At 44.1% G+C, this 15,220-nt stretch overlaps 2 protein-coding genes across 3 annotated transcripts; both read left to right on the top strand.

Annotated features, from left to right (window-relative positions):
- LOC8055026 lies at positions 4,025–6,720 on the top strand. Of its 2 annotated transcripts, none has more exons than XM_021461788.1 (4): positions 4,025–4,274; positions 4,389–4,559; positions 4,971–5,231; positions 6,019–6,720. In XM_021461788.1, exons 1-4 carry the CDS (start codon positions 4,269–4,271, stop codon positions 6,076–6,078), a joined length of 498 nt encoding a protein of 165 aa, XP_021317463.1. In that variant the 5' UTR covers positions 4,025–4,268; the 3' UTR covers positions 6,079–6,720. The 2 variants fall into 2 exon arrangements, with proteins under 2 accessions (XP_021317463.1, XP_002450795.2); XM_002450750.2 differs by having other exon boundaries at positions 4,962–5,231.
- LOC8083111 lies at positions 11,218–12,954 on the top strand. Its single transcript, XM_002450749.2, has one exon. The coding sequence runs from the start codon at positions 11,348–11,350 to the stop codon at positions 12,554–12,556; it is 1,209 nt and encodes a 402-aa protein (XP_002450794.1). The 5' UTR covers positions 11,218–11,347; the 3' UTR covers positions 12,557–12,954.

Below are 15,220 nucleotides of genomic sequence, written 5' to 3'. Positions count from 1 at the left end.
TATGTTTTACCACTAGGAAGCAAGGGTTAAAGACAGTGATAGTTAACTATCATGAATCTACCAACTAGCTATACCGACTAGACTAAAGTGGGGTAAGTGACATACACTAAAATGGGTGGCACTCAATGATCAATCATGGAAAGATAAATTGTGAACATGACTATATAGACAGACAATACTAAAAATAACACACTAATCTTAAATTACTTCTATTCAAGTACTAGCCTAGCTAATGACTATGGCTATACAAATAGACCAAGATAATGCAATGCAGGATGCAATAACACTTCGAGGTGAACCTGCCCCAAACTCACCCAGAGAGTTGATTGGACACAAAGCACAATGAGCCCTACGATTTATGAACTAGACCTAACGTGGGGGAATACATAAGATGACAGGGTTGTCACCACTTGCCAACTACCCCGATCTATCTAGAGGCCTAGCCACATTGCAAAGTACCCCATAGTATAAGCACCACTCTTACACTATTTGATACTACCCTAGCCTCACATAAAGACTGAACCATCAACTAGTGATGAACAACTCATGCTATCGAGAGCCCACTTATCACAGTAATATAAGCATAACCAAAGCATAACTAGAGCACACAAGAATAATACTACTAGCACAAGACCAATAATAATAGCATAAGGATAGTACTAATAGCACAAGACAAAATACTAATGATAAAAGACTTGAAATAATACTCGTACAGTAAGTATAATAACTAAAATAAATGAAGTACTTATAAAGCCCAAAGACTGCTCCAGAGTTCCCACCAAGACTAGCTACTACAATGAGAGCTATATCTAGAGAGTAGAGAGAGCTACATCTCTTCCATGTGTGGTGTTTCCACCAAGGTGTGTGTTACAAGTGAGGGTGAGGGGTCCTATTTGGTGGAGTAGGGGCTACTCCAGTGCCACATCATCAATCCGTGTGCCTTCCATCCTCCACCATTGGATCAAATCGTCATATAAACCGAGGGTGGAGAGCATTTAGACATGTGCTTCTTAGCATGAAGGCATGCAAGGGCAGTGGAGAGGGAAGAGAGGCACCGGGTGGCGCTAGGGGGGCACCGGCCGGTCCCCTATGATAGGTGGGACCTCCCTCTCTCTTCTATAAGCTTGGCCCACATGTCATGCGTGAGTGTGGTGCTTTTAGATGCTTGTCATGTTGGTTCTGTAGTCATGTCACCATGTGATGTTGATGATGAACTGACTTGAGATCAATGGTGGAGAAGGCTTGGAGGTGTGTTTCTTGTGCTTGGGGAGGATGACATGGCAGGGGCCATGGGGAGCCTGGTGGTGGCTAGGTGGGGTCAGCCCACCCCACCAAGTGGGCCTAGACCCCCGCCACGTCCACTTGCCTTCTATGTGCATGTTTTTTCACCATTTTGTATAAATTTTGCTATAATTCCTGCATAGAAATTATCTCCAACAAAAAGTGGAAATAGGTGAATTATAAACATAAATCACTACTTATGTTGTTGTTTAGTCTCATTTATGGTGCAACATTGATGGTCAAAATAGGCATTTAGTCTCACTACTTATGTTTTGGACTTCGATGAGATACTTAAATAGTTTAGGGACCTAGATATGAAATCTCATAGTTTGGGGACTTCAATGAGAATTACATAATAGTTTAGGGGCCGTTAGTGTAATTTACTATTTACTATTTACTACTTCTTCTTATTGATTTGGTCACCTTTTAAAGCTATTTTACATTGATTTTGACTTTGATTTCACAACACAATCGAATTTTATAATGAGGATTTTTATTTGGCCATATAAATTGAAGATTGACTCTCACATGGAAAAACCACCCAAACTATAAATATGTAGAGAACTAGAGGGTGACAGCCGATTGACAATGTTTTTTTGCAAATAACATACATTTTGATATACCAATCTACTATATTTTATTTTGCAATGTGTTTTTATCTCTAAATCCTACTATGTTGCTTCAACAATAATGTAACCCTTGAGTGGTTAGGCTGGCAAGGGTTGCCCATAGACTATTGGTTTTGAGGCCTTGTTTAGATCTATTTTTTTGCAAAATGGACACTGTAGCACTTTCGTTTATATTTGATAAATAGACTAACTAGGATCAAAAGATTCGTCTCGCAAATTACAGTATATAATTAATTATTTCTTTTATCTATATTTAATACCTCATTCATATATAGTAAGATTCAGCCTTGTTTACTTCCATTCCAAAACCCAAAATTTTTCAAGATTCCTCGTCACACCGAATCTTTAGACGCATCCATGGAGTATTAATTATAGATGAAAATAAAAACTAATTGCACAGTTTGGTCGAAATTTACGAGATGAATCTTTCGAGGCTAGTTAGTCCATGGTTGGACAAAAATTACCACAAACAAACGAAAGTGCTACAGTGTCATGATTTGTTTTTTCTTCACGAACTAAACACGGCCTTAATGTGACAGAGAATCTGAAAATTTTTACAAATTTTTTTTTAACTAAACAATGCTTGAGTCTCAAGAGAGCTTGCGCTGACCTATCATGTGTATTGCACGCTGGACGGCAAGGCTCTTCTCGTGATGTGTCCTGTCTATCGCACTCGATAGCGTAGGTACATGATGACATGTTTTGTGTGTGTGAACAAGGATGTGTTGGTGTTGTGTAGAAAAGCAGTCGTAAATTCAAAAAGTTTTGCAAAATAAATATCGCAGCACTTCCGTTTATATTTGATAAATATTATTCAATCATGGACTAACTAAGCTCAAAAGATTCGTCTCGCAAATTACAAATGAACTGTACAATTAGTTATTATTTTTATCTATGTTTAATAATCTATACATGCGCCATAAGATTCGATGTGATGGGAAATCTAAATTTTTTTGCAAATTTTTTTAGAAACTAAACAAGACCTAGACTTTGGTTTGTACGAGATTCTCGTGATGGAGTTTTCTTAACAACTCTTGAATTGTTTCCCCCATCCATTTTGATTTCACGTCCATTTTGCGCACGGTGAAATCACCCGTGTGTGAAAAAGTAATAAAATGGGCGCCATGACTGCCGGTACGAAGCCACCAAGGAGCAAGGACCAAGCAAGCAACCAAAAGAGGAAACAGCCTGCGCCGGGCAGCCAGTGCCGTTCACCTCCAGGGCCTTGTTTAGTTCGCAAAAATTTTCAACATTCCCCGTCACATTGAATCTTTGGTCGTATACATGGAGCATTAGATATAAACGAAAATAAAAACTAATTATACAGTTTATCTGTAATTTGTGAGATGAATCTTTTGAGCCTAGTTACTCCGTGATTGGACAATGTTTGTCAAATAAAAATGAAAGTGCTACAGTAGCCGAAAACCAAAAATTTTGTGAACTAAACAAGGCCAGTTCACCCTGAAAACCAAAAAATTTTCAAGATTCCCCGTCACATCGAATCTTGTGGCACATGCATGAAACATTAAATATAGACGAAAACAAAAACTAATTACACAGTTTAGCTGGAAATCACGAGACGAATCTTTTAATCCTAGTTAGTCCATAATTGGATAATATTTGTCATAAACAAACGAAATTGCTATAGTTCCGAAAAGTTTTCACTTTTCAGAACTAAACAAGGCCTTGGCCTGCTCATGTTCTGGATCGAGCTTCGACCGATCCAAGACATGTGTGCAGTGTGCAGAGTGACCACTGGTGACTGGTGACCCGCGGCCACGCCCACGCCCTTTCGAGGCTTTCCTCTCCAACAAGACCTCACACTGCTCACACTGACCGTACCTACGCACGGCCTGGCACGCGCTGCGGTCAGCAGCCTGCGCTACGCACGCACGCCACAACAGTCGCTGGCTGGCTCCCACATAATGGCCGCACCGCAGGACAGGACGCACAGGTGCCCACTGCTGACTTCCGCTCTTCCTCTTCCGACCACGGCGGGGGCCCGGCCCGCCCGGCCCCGGTTGCTGCTGCCTGCATGCCTGCTTCTCTCCACAGTGGAGTTCCATCCATGGCATGGCACGCACTCTGCACGACTGATCCAGCCCATCCTGCTGCCACTGCAACCACCTAACCCCGGCCATGCATCTCCGGCCGGCATGGACGGACCACTACCTAGCTCCATACCACTCTTGACTACTACTGTACATACTAGTAGCTCTCCCAAGCCCTGGAGCTCTATATATATGCACGCCTCGCCCTTCAACCTCCCTCCCCCCTGACACACTTGGGCTCACACACAGTTCATTCACACACTCCTACGACTACGCTTGGAGCTCAGCTGGCCGGCAGCGGGCAGCCATGAAGGTAACTGATGACTCCTGCTAGATCACCGCTCTGTTCGACGCCCGGCGTGTAGTAGCTATCTTCAGTGCCTGCCTTCTTCTTCTCTTTGGTTATTTGTGGTGTGAGTTGTTGCAGAAGAAGGCGACGGCGAGGCGGCAGCGCATCCCGGCGTTTGGGGAGTGGAACTACGCCTACGTCGGCGCCGGCGACTGGCCGGTCACCCAGTACTTCGACTCCGCCATGCAGGCCGGACGACTCGTCATGGCGATACCACCGCCGTCGCCGCCCAAGCCTGCAGCCAACAAGGTGACACGACTACATTTTAATTTATTTATTTTTGAAATATAGCTCAAGCCTGATGCTACACACATTACTATTTGATGTTAACTAGTAGTTTGTTTCAAAAATAAATTGTTAACTAGTATATCTACTTCTAGTTACTATCACTATGCTACTATATATACAATCATTAGTCCACTAGTACTTGTTGTTTACTGTATATAGTTGCCACGAGCTGAGGGCTGCCTGCAGCTGCCCGGGACCTGCTTATTAACATGGCCATACATATAGATTCTGTTGTTGTTGTTGCTGCTGCTGAAAACACTTGTCTTGACTCTCTTGATGAGCCGTTATGATAGTGGAAATAAAAGCTTAATGTTACTTGTACTATGCAATATCATTGTTGCGTTGCTCATATTATATCCTAAGGTGGTGAAGTGGAGGGAAAGTAGTGGCACACTTGAGCTGGAGGACGAGGACGAGGACGAGGACGAGAAGCAGCGGCAGCAGCATGTGGTGGCAGTGGGGCACGGTGGCGCGGTGAAGAAGCAGGGGAAGCAGCAGCAGCAGCAGCAGAGCCCGGTGGCCCACGCCTACAGCAAGGCATGCCGGCGGGTAGGGGCGGCCGCGGCGGTGGTGAAGGCCATGGACCAGGACCTCTACCACATCCCGCCCGACATGCTCTGCCATGAGCCCAGGGTTAGTAGACCCCGCCCCTCTCATTTTCACTCCAGCCCAGAGTTAATTTGGCTACTGCACAGATAACTGATCATGGAGAAGTTAAAGTATACTAATAGATTTTGGCTAAACACACACGCTCCCTTCGTATTTTAGTCATGATAAAACTGAACATAATAGACTTTGACCATTGATAAAATTGTCAATGAGTTGCTAAAGAAGAATCGACATCATCGCAGATCGAAGCACTTTGAATACAAGTCTACTGCCCACAAGCTTAAAGTCCTTAATATATAATTTGAATACAAGGCTATTGGTACAAGCTTCAAGTCCAATGTTTATATAAGTTAATATTTTTCTAGTAAAAGAAAACTTCATCTAAAAAAGAATGCAATTTGAGCATAGTACTACTAGGTTACAGTATGTTGAGTTATACAAACTGCATATAAATGGATTAATGTTTATGAGATTAGATAAATATCATTAGATTTGTTATATGATATACTAGTTTTACAAACATATCAATTTTAAATGTTTCTTTGTTTTACCTAAATATATTTTGTTAAGTTGTAGATATGTTAAAAAAGAAATGCATTTTGAATTGAATTCGTTTTAGAATGGAGGTGGCATGATTAACATTCAGAGATGGAGCAAGTATGATTAACATTTTGAGTACTATCCCTAGTTATGGAGTAGCAGCTAGTACGTCCTTGCCGCATCAGTGGTTCAGATTCAGAGTCAGAACAATGGAATCTAGTACTGCTACTGTCAATAAGAAGTTGTTGTGTCTTTTTTTTTTCTAATGCAGAAACGGGTGACGAGGAGGAGCCTGTGGATGGGCTGCCTGGGTCTCGACTGCGTGGCCTAGGGATCCACCACCATGCCGATGAGGGATGACTGCTCATCATGCGTCGCGCGCGCCTGCCTTGTTTTGCGTGTGCCTCCCCCGTCCCGTCCACCGTCCTGTAAAGACACTTCATCACTCGTCGATCCCGTAGCAGAAAACCATGTCCATCATGGTGTCACACTCGTCTGTCTCTCTGTTTTTTTTTTCTTTTTTTTGGGTACGCCGGCGTGGAGTAGTAGCTAGACAGGCAGCTGACGGATGCGACCTTGATGTGGCCGTGCCTGCCTGCCTCTGACGCCCCGTTCCGGCCGGCAACGTCATTTCCCCGTGCCGGAGACCACTCGAGCGCTGCTTTTCTGATTTCCATGTCGTCGTCGTCCGTGCCGTTGGCGAGGAGGGAGCTGCTGTACGGCCCCGGTGAACCCGGCGGAAAAGGGTGTGCGTTTGTGGGGAGAAGGGTTGATGACATGACATCATGGCCTTGTATTACTTCACGCCAACTCTGAAATAGTTTTCTGAAAGAAAAGGTGCTCCAAAAAGCCTTGTTCTATGGGTGTCGCGCGCTGTGTTTGGCGAGTTGCTTGTCTCCAGGGAGACGGCCTTGTTGTGTTATTAGTAGCTGTTGTGTTACCGTGATAAGATTCCATCTCCTATGGGGATTTGGAGTTGACAATGATGGGTGAATCATGTCGGACCTCTCAATCATGCTAGCTTAAGCTAAGGGTGCAAATTGGACGGATATGAAACAGGAAAGGAGCCAACTACAATGAACGTGCTATTCATCTGCATTGTGGTTAACATATACTACGGCCTTGTTTAGTTATCCAAAAATTTTGCAAAATTTTTTTAGATTTCTCGTCATATCGAATCTTTAGACGTATGCACGAATAAATATAGATAAAAATAAAAACTAATTGCATAGTTTGGTCGAAATTGACGAGATGAATCTTTTGAGCCTAGTTAGTCCATAATTAAACAATATTTGTCAAAACGAAAGTGTTACTATTCATATTTTGCAAAAATTTTTGAAAGTAAACAAGACCTACATGTAGCAGTAAAACTGAGAGGAGCAGGACGTGAGCGCGGGAGGTGCTCGACGTGGGCTGTGGGCGACGTCAACGTGCAGTAGAACTGCTCCAAGGCGCAGCCAGCTGTGTAGAGCAACTGTGTACATCACTTCATTAGCGGACCCACGAAGACTTTAGAGCCGCAACCGTATATGTGTACATCACTTCATTAGCAGATCCACGAAGACTTTAGAGCCTGGGTAAATTTTAATACGATGAGTATTTGCTATGGAAAAATCCTTCGGATCCAGAATAAACAAATGGGGAGGGTTCAAAATAAAAAGTAGTTACTAACACAAGTTCATTCGTAGTGGGGTCGTCACCACCAATGGCCTAAGGGGGGATTATTGCTGAGGTGGTGGAGAATGCAAGCCTCTTGGTAGTCGGTGGTGGGGGTCCTAGTAAATCTAGGTTTAGGTTTTCATGGACGGCGTCAAGCTGGCGCCGGGAGCATCAAGGAATATGGTCCTCTTATGCTCTTCCATGTCTCAGCGGTGCGTTGCTTGGGTGCTTTCGATGAGTGTATAGAGGTGGAGTTCGGCTTTGTCAACTCATATGTAGAGAAGTTTCTACAGTCTAGCATTGGAGGCAGGTGTTTTGGCTTTTTAAAGGCGGGCAACGCAATCGCCTCCGTCAAAAGGACCTGAATAATGTAGATTAACGGAGGCGATTGCTTTGCCCTCATCTGAAAATAAATTAAAAAGCAAAAAAAATACCCGCAACCCAAACTGGGCCTAGGCCTCGATCTGAGCTGCGCACCACCACCACCATAGGGGAGCTCGATCCAGACGTGCCACCGTCACGGAGCTCAATCCGCCACTAAACAGCTCGATCTTATTGGAGGCGGTTGCTTTGCCACCTCTGAAAGTAAATTAAAAAACAAAACAAAAAGAAAAAAGCCCGCTACCCAGGCCTAGATCTAGGTTGCACGCTACCATTACCACAAGGGACCTCGATCGGGACGCGCGCTGCCATCAGGGAGGTCAACCCACCACCGAGGAGCTCAGTCTAAATGGGGGAGCTCGATCTGTCACCGCATTTGGCTGCTACACGCGTGCGCTAAGAGGAGCTCGAAGGAGAGGATGTCCATATGGTGTCGTGGGAGAGGGGACGGAGCCTGTCATTGTGCGGATCTAGCTATGGGTGAGGTGAGGTTGCTTGCCACTACCAAATCTAGCCCTAGGAGAGGGGAGGGAGCCTTGCACTGCCAGATCCTACCATGGGAGAGATGTGGGATCAGCAACTACCATCGTCGGATCCTGCCGTGGGAGAGGAGAGGGATCCCGCTACCGCTGGAGTCCACCATGGGAGAGGAGAGGAAGCCGGATCTAGGCCACGACCCGTGGATCCACCAACTATGGGAGGACGCATCGCTGCGCCGGGCCTATGAGGTCGTCCCGCTTTGCTCGCAAGGCCACCCTTTCGTGACAGAGAGAGGTGAGGGAGAGGAGAGTGAGAGATTTGAGGGAGAGAGGGAGGCAGCACCATGACTGTGCATACTATGCAAGGGTGGAGAGAGATGTGAGAGACAAAACCCTAAATGTTTGTTTTATATGTGACTGTGCTACTGGGCCTTTTGGGCTTGTTTGGGCCATGGGCCAATTTTTTGAGAGAAAAATGCTCACCCCCAAAAAATGGATTTATGTAGATAGACGTCTTAAGAGGACCACCTCCAAAAATGGAGGATTTTTTGAGGCGGTTGTCTTAAGACGTTTGGATCCGTAGATCAATTGACTGGCTCCGTAAATTGATTTTAGGAGGCAGGCAAACTTGATCACCTCCGTAAATAAAAACTTCCACCTCTGAAATTCCCTAGGCATTTTATGAGGAGATTGGATTGTATGACCACCTCATTTAATGTTTGAGCACTGCCTCGTAAAATCCTTTTTTGTATAGTGGACGGGGAGGTAGCGGTGTCGACGGTGCACTACATCAAGGATGCAGCGACAGTGCGTTGCAGAAAGATCGACCATAGATTAGGTATTTGATGCGAAGCTTGAATAAATGATATAAGGAGCTCAGGCGCATCCCTGGCTCATGTCTATTAAGCGATGACATCAGCCCATCCATGGTGAAGGGTGTCTATTGCGGCTCATTTCAAAGCTCCTATGTGATGGGGGTCTTCTAGATCAATTTGGGCTGCTTTGGGAGCTCTTGTTGACGGCGATGGCCAATGGTGGAGTTCTTGGAAGTGTTTGTGTGCACGACGGCTACAGTCTTTTTATTTTTATTGTCAAAAAAGGGTCTTTTTGTTTTTTTTTCTATAGGGGCTTCTATGCAAGTTTATTCGAACATCATGAAAAAAAGTCTACTTCACCCCCAAACTATGGTGGTAGACTACTTAACCCCAAACTTTGAAATCAGACGTTTTACCCCCTGAACTTTCCAAAACTATTCAAATAACCCCTTTAGGCGGTTTTTTATAATGGTTTTGCTCTAGTAAACATGGTTTTGCTATAGTGACTATGGTTTTGTCTTTTTTTTTATTTTAGCTGAATATTTAAAAAAATCATAGTAAATCATAGAAAAATGATAAAATAAAAAAGAGTAAATTACACGGCCGGTCCTTAAAGTATTACGTAGTTTTCATCTAGGTCCTCAAACTACAAAATCGCACGTCTGACTCCCTAATGTATTTAAGCGATCTCATCTAGGTCCCCAAACTACGAAATCACACGTCTGACTCCCTAATGTATTTAAGTAATCTCATATAGATCCAAAATATACATAATGAGGGTTAGAAACTGACATGGTCATCCACATTGATATGATTTAAGCACATGACCCCTGATTTAAGCCCACGTGTGCGGCCGCTGGCTCGTCCCTACTCACCTCACAGCGCCCGTAGCATACGACCTGGTCATATAGGCAGCAATGGCGGCCGGTTACACTACCGAGCGGGGTAAGGTAGATATGGGAGAAGAGGGGCTTGGTTTGCGGTTATCTGGTGTTATGCTCACTCGTGTGACTAGCCGTCATTGCCGTCTACATGACCAGATCGTATGCCGTGGGCGCTGTGATGGTGAGCAGGGACGAGCCAACGGCTGCACCTGTGGACTTAAATCAGGGATCATGTGCTTAAATCATATCCATGTGGATGATCATGTTAGCTTTCTAACCCTCCTTATGTGTATTTTGGACCTATATGAGATCACTTAAATACATTAGGGAGTCAGACGTACGATTTCGTAGTTTGGGGACCTAGATGAGATCACCTAAATACATTAGAGAGTCAGACGAGCGATTTCATAGTTTGGGGACCTAGATAAAAACCACATAATACTTTAAGGACCGGCCGATGTAATTTACTCAATAAAAAATCTAATTTTGTTGAACTCCACATGAGTAGATATACATAGTGCATGGCATTTGCAACAATGTGTGGCGGCGACACAAGTGCATAGAAAAAAAGCACGCGAGGGAGATGCGGGACGTGGATGTGAGGGGCGAGCGGGCCTAAATTTGAGCATGCAAGCCTGTGGCCCAAAGGCATGGCCCAAAGCACGGTGATTTGGCCCAGCCCGAGCCGATCCCAACCGTGCCTGTGTCGGCCCGAATCACGTAGCGGGCCGTGCTTGGGCTGACACCTCGGCCCGTCGGGCGGCATGACCTGGCCTGCTTTTAACAGCAGGCGCGGTGTCGGCCCGGTATGAGAACTTGTGAAACTTGAAGTATCAAGTCCTGTGACTTGTGAAACTTATGACTTTTGGAAGTGAAATATGATCTGTGAGTATATTGTGTTATGTGAATTATGAAGTATTAATGTCTATGACTTGAATGTGATTTACTTATGCTTTGTTGAATTTTGTATTAAATTTAGTATTTTTCATATAGCGGGCCATAGGCCGACCCGAAGGACTATTGGGCCTCGTGCCTTTTGGGTCGGCCCGGCCCGAAAATTGGCCCACGTATCATGTCTGGGCTGTCAGGCAGGCACGATGGCCTGGTGGCACATGGGCCATATGGGCCCGTGCCCTATTGGGCCGTGCCTAGCACGGGCTCGTGTCAGACCGGGCCGGGCCGGCCTGTTGCTCAGCTTTAAGCAGGCCTAGTCGGACCAAAACTGTTCTCGCGTCCTAAGTTTTCGTAGATCTAATAACTAACTAATCTATATATACCACACGTCCATCCTTCCGACCTATATATTTTTGTCAAAGTTGCATGCCGATAATCTCGTTTGTAACCCCAGGAGAAGGCCTGGCGGCTCAAGGCAACCAAAGCAGATGGCATCTAAAACTACCCAGCCGGCACCAAAGCCGATCGCAGGCTACTACCACACCGTCGACCCTAACTATGGATCGTCGCAGGAAGGTAGTAGCAATAATCACGTCTTCGTCCCATCGCAATCGACTGCCAGCAACGACGGCAGCCAATTTCCCCTCGATTTTCTCCCCAGCGGCACCGATGGCGGTGGCTGGGAGATCGCGGACAGCCGTGGCAGCCTCCTACTCCTCTACCGCGGCGTCAAGCTCCCCAACATCTTCGACGCCGCCAAGGGTGCGAACCCAGGACTCGTCGTGTGCGAGCCGATGACACGGCAATACAAGGAGGTCCCCTGCAGTCCTGAAGACGACCTCAAAGGGCACAAGTGCCTGGGCCTGTTCTTGCTCCATGGCGACAAAACCAGACGATTTTGCGGCGGCGGCATCGACATCAGCTTGTCCAACTTCAAAGTCATGGCCGCGCTGCTCCGGCCGCACTGCTTCAGCTCCGGCCATGGCGTGCCAGTGGCCTGCATGTTCTCCAGGAGTAGCGTCTCCTCCGTGTTTTCCATGGAGCGCGAGGTGAAGGGCGCATGGAGGAGCAGCGTCTTCTCCATTGGAAGCGACTGGCACATCGTGAAGAGGGCCTGGGGCGTCCAGGGGATCGACGTTCCCAGCACGATCGAGTCCTTCTACTTGGCCGGCCGTGCGTGCGGCTCCCTCTACTGGGGCATCGAAGGCACCGCCGGCGTGGCGCTCGTTCTCGACGAGGACACCGCGGGGTTCTCGACGGCCGTGCTCCCGGAGGCCACGCTCGGATCGCACGGAAGATGCAGCTTCCGGGTCATCGGCGGCGGCGACGGCGTGATGCACGTCGTCCGCGTGATTGACAACGACCTCCTCAAGGTCTACACTCGGATCCATGGCGGTGATGACAAGTGGGTGGTGGAGCGTCTGGTGCGGCTGCGGGAGGCCACCGGCGAGCTGCCGGGCCGCGAGGACGGCTATTTCCAGGGTGAGGCTGTTATTGTGGATGCGCACGACACGTACGTGCTCTTGACGCCACGGGAGAAGACGTGGCTCTTCTCCGTCGTGCTCGAGACCATGGAGGTCGACCGTGGACATGAGAGAAACAAGTACGCCGGGCCAGGGTACCCATGGGAGCTGCCACTGCCAGTGCGAAAGCCATGGTCGCCAATCTCCCGACTCTTCTCTTGCATTGAGATCTAGCAGCCATGCATGTCCACAATGCCGTGGCCTGTACGTACGTACCTATGCGTCATCAAGATAGATTGATTCAGAAAACCAGCTTGGGCCATCAAGATATACTTCGAGTCTACTGTGAAGATGTCAAATAAAGAGTAGAATAGATAGATTGATTCTCCTTTGTTCAGGAAGTTCTTTTTTTTTTTTTGCGTCAGGTCAAGTGAAGTTTGGTTCCTTTTTGTCGTGGTTTTGTTTGATTTAATTAACTGTGTTTATTTAGCCAATTTCATTTAATAATTTTTTAAGGCTCATGTTAAACGGATCATTAGAAGTTATGTGTTTTATTAATTGCACGCGAACACAACCTTTAGCACCCGGTTCTATTTAGTCCTTGTTTACTTCGCTAAAATTTTTGGCTTTGGCTACTTGTAGTGTTGTCGTTTGTATTTAATAACTATTGTCTAATTATTGTTAATTAGGCTCAAAAGATTCATCTCCCAAATTACAGACAAACTATGCAATTAGTTATTATTTTCGTATATATTTAATGTTTCATGCATGCGTACAAAGATTCGATGTGACGGAAATCTTTAAAGTTTTTGGAACTAAACCAGGCCTTAGAAGATTTCTATTAAAAATGAATTATTTTTTAACCTTTTGAAACATAAATTTCAACATCACTTAAACTTTGTAAAATGTATATTAAAATTACGTTGCAAAATTAAGCCCTTTTCTGAAACAAACCATTGATATATAGATAAATTATAATTTTACATACCTTTGAAAATTAAATGACAACTCATTTTGAAAACTAGTTTTTGAAACAAAATGTGAAAGATTTATTTTTTGAAAGTGAACAAAACCTATTCGAGACCTAAACGAAATAAATTATGCAACCAATATGAATGGAACAATCTCGTTATAAAATTGTGAAAAATTATAAAATCATAACTTGTTTTCTAAATTATAAAGTCTCACGGAGTGGTACGGTGCCACCTTTGAGGCTTTTCGCTAGGACGCAACCCGGTTGGGCAGGCATTTCGCTAGGCAGTTTGTTTTGGTACTTGCGTGATGAGAAATTTCACTTGATTCTTTTTTTTATAGCAGGAACCAGCAACGTCGTTTCCAGAACATGTAAGCTGCATTTCAATGATCGTTCACCTTTGTTTAACCTGGAACAAGCACAGCACTGACAAGTCACGAGAATTGGAGCTTTAATTTTCCTATCTTTAGGTAACCAACTTGCCACAACAATAATATGATCAGTTTAGTGTCTCTATCATAGCAGAGCATGCATGACGTATGTATCTAAAAATTGTTTTTGAGCAAGCAAAAATTGTTTCTATTGTAGTTATTGTTGGACTAACTTAATGTAACTTTCAAAAATATCCATAACTACTTCAGGACACAAGGTATGTTATACAACACTAATTTCAAAGGATCCAACCCATGTCTGATAAACAAATCTAGAATTTCTCATGGTGATGTTTTTTATGAGCTTGTGGTGCTTCGGATGGTTGCTCAAGTATTTGTTGCTGCTCCACTACTTCTACCATGCATGAGCTCACCTCCTGTTCTATAGGATTTGTATGTGAGCCAGTTTCTACAGCATTGAGCTTCATACAGTTAAGGTTCTAGATCTCGGCTTTCATGCATTATGCCTCATCTAGAGCAGTGGAACTCAAGTTAACCTCATCATAGATAATTCAGTCGAGGAACAAAATGTGTATTGCAATAGTCGAGGAAGACAGTATTAAAAAACAAATCAAAGTGAATTACACAATCAGCACATTTTATAATTATATACAGTCAAAGTGGACCACACATACTCACCACCTTTTGGTAGCGAAGTCATAAAGAACAGCATATATTGTTGTGACATCAAATTATGCTAAAGAACACAATGTTGCACCTTGGCATGCACATACCATTCGAACACAATTACTATTAAAATGTGTTCTAACAACACATGACTATTTGTAAGTGAAAAGGTCAACTCAGAAGAAAAACCTAGTAAAATAAGTATATAATAAGATTTGTCTAATACATTCATGACATAAATACTGCCTGGACAATAAGCTTAACTATTGCCATCTTGATGGTGTCTAACAGCAATCAATCCAATTCATGTTCATCAAACAAGCAAAATATTTATGTAAATACCATCAAATGCACAACATTCTTTGCATGAAAACTGATGTGAAAAAACATATATCCGCATAAAAAACAACAAAAAATATTAAATACACAACATAACCTATATATTGAAAATGTAAAAACATAGCATTAAATGTAGTTGATGCCCATAGGGTAATAAATACAGTTGATTGGCACATAGAATGTGTTTAAAACAAGGACAAAGCATATGGGTGACCCCAAGAAACAATAAATTAACTTGATTTTTCTAAGATGATAAGCAACTTCTAACTAAATTTTCCCATAATCTAATCAGTTTGGTGCAGCACAACTCAAGTGCAAGTCAGAAATAAAAAAGATCTCCATGCGGAGTCAACAGATCATTTGACAAAGCCACTTATTTTAAGTCACCAAAACATGCCAAATTCATTTCAAGGGTTTCAATAGACGTGACAAATTATTTAGTTTCTAAAATAAAAGACCTCATTGTGAACCATGTTAAGTCTGTAAAAAAAACAGTAATCAATATATGTTTCTCATCTGTGTTGACAG

This window comes from Sorghum bicolor, chromosome 5 (assembly GCF_000003195.3).
Source record: "Sorghum bicolor cultivar BTx623 chromosome 5, Sorghum_bicolor_NCBIv3, whole genome shotgun sequence".
NCBI classification, from domain to species: Eukaryota; Viridiplantae; Streptophyta; class Magnoliopsida; order Poales; family Poaceae; genus Sorghum; species Sorghum bicolor.
This window is presented reverse-complemented; position numbering and strand designations above follow the sequence as displayed.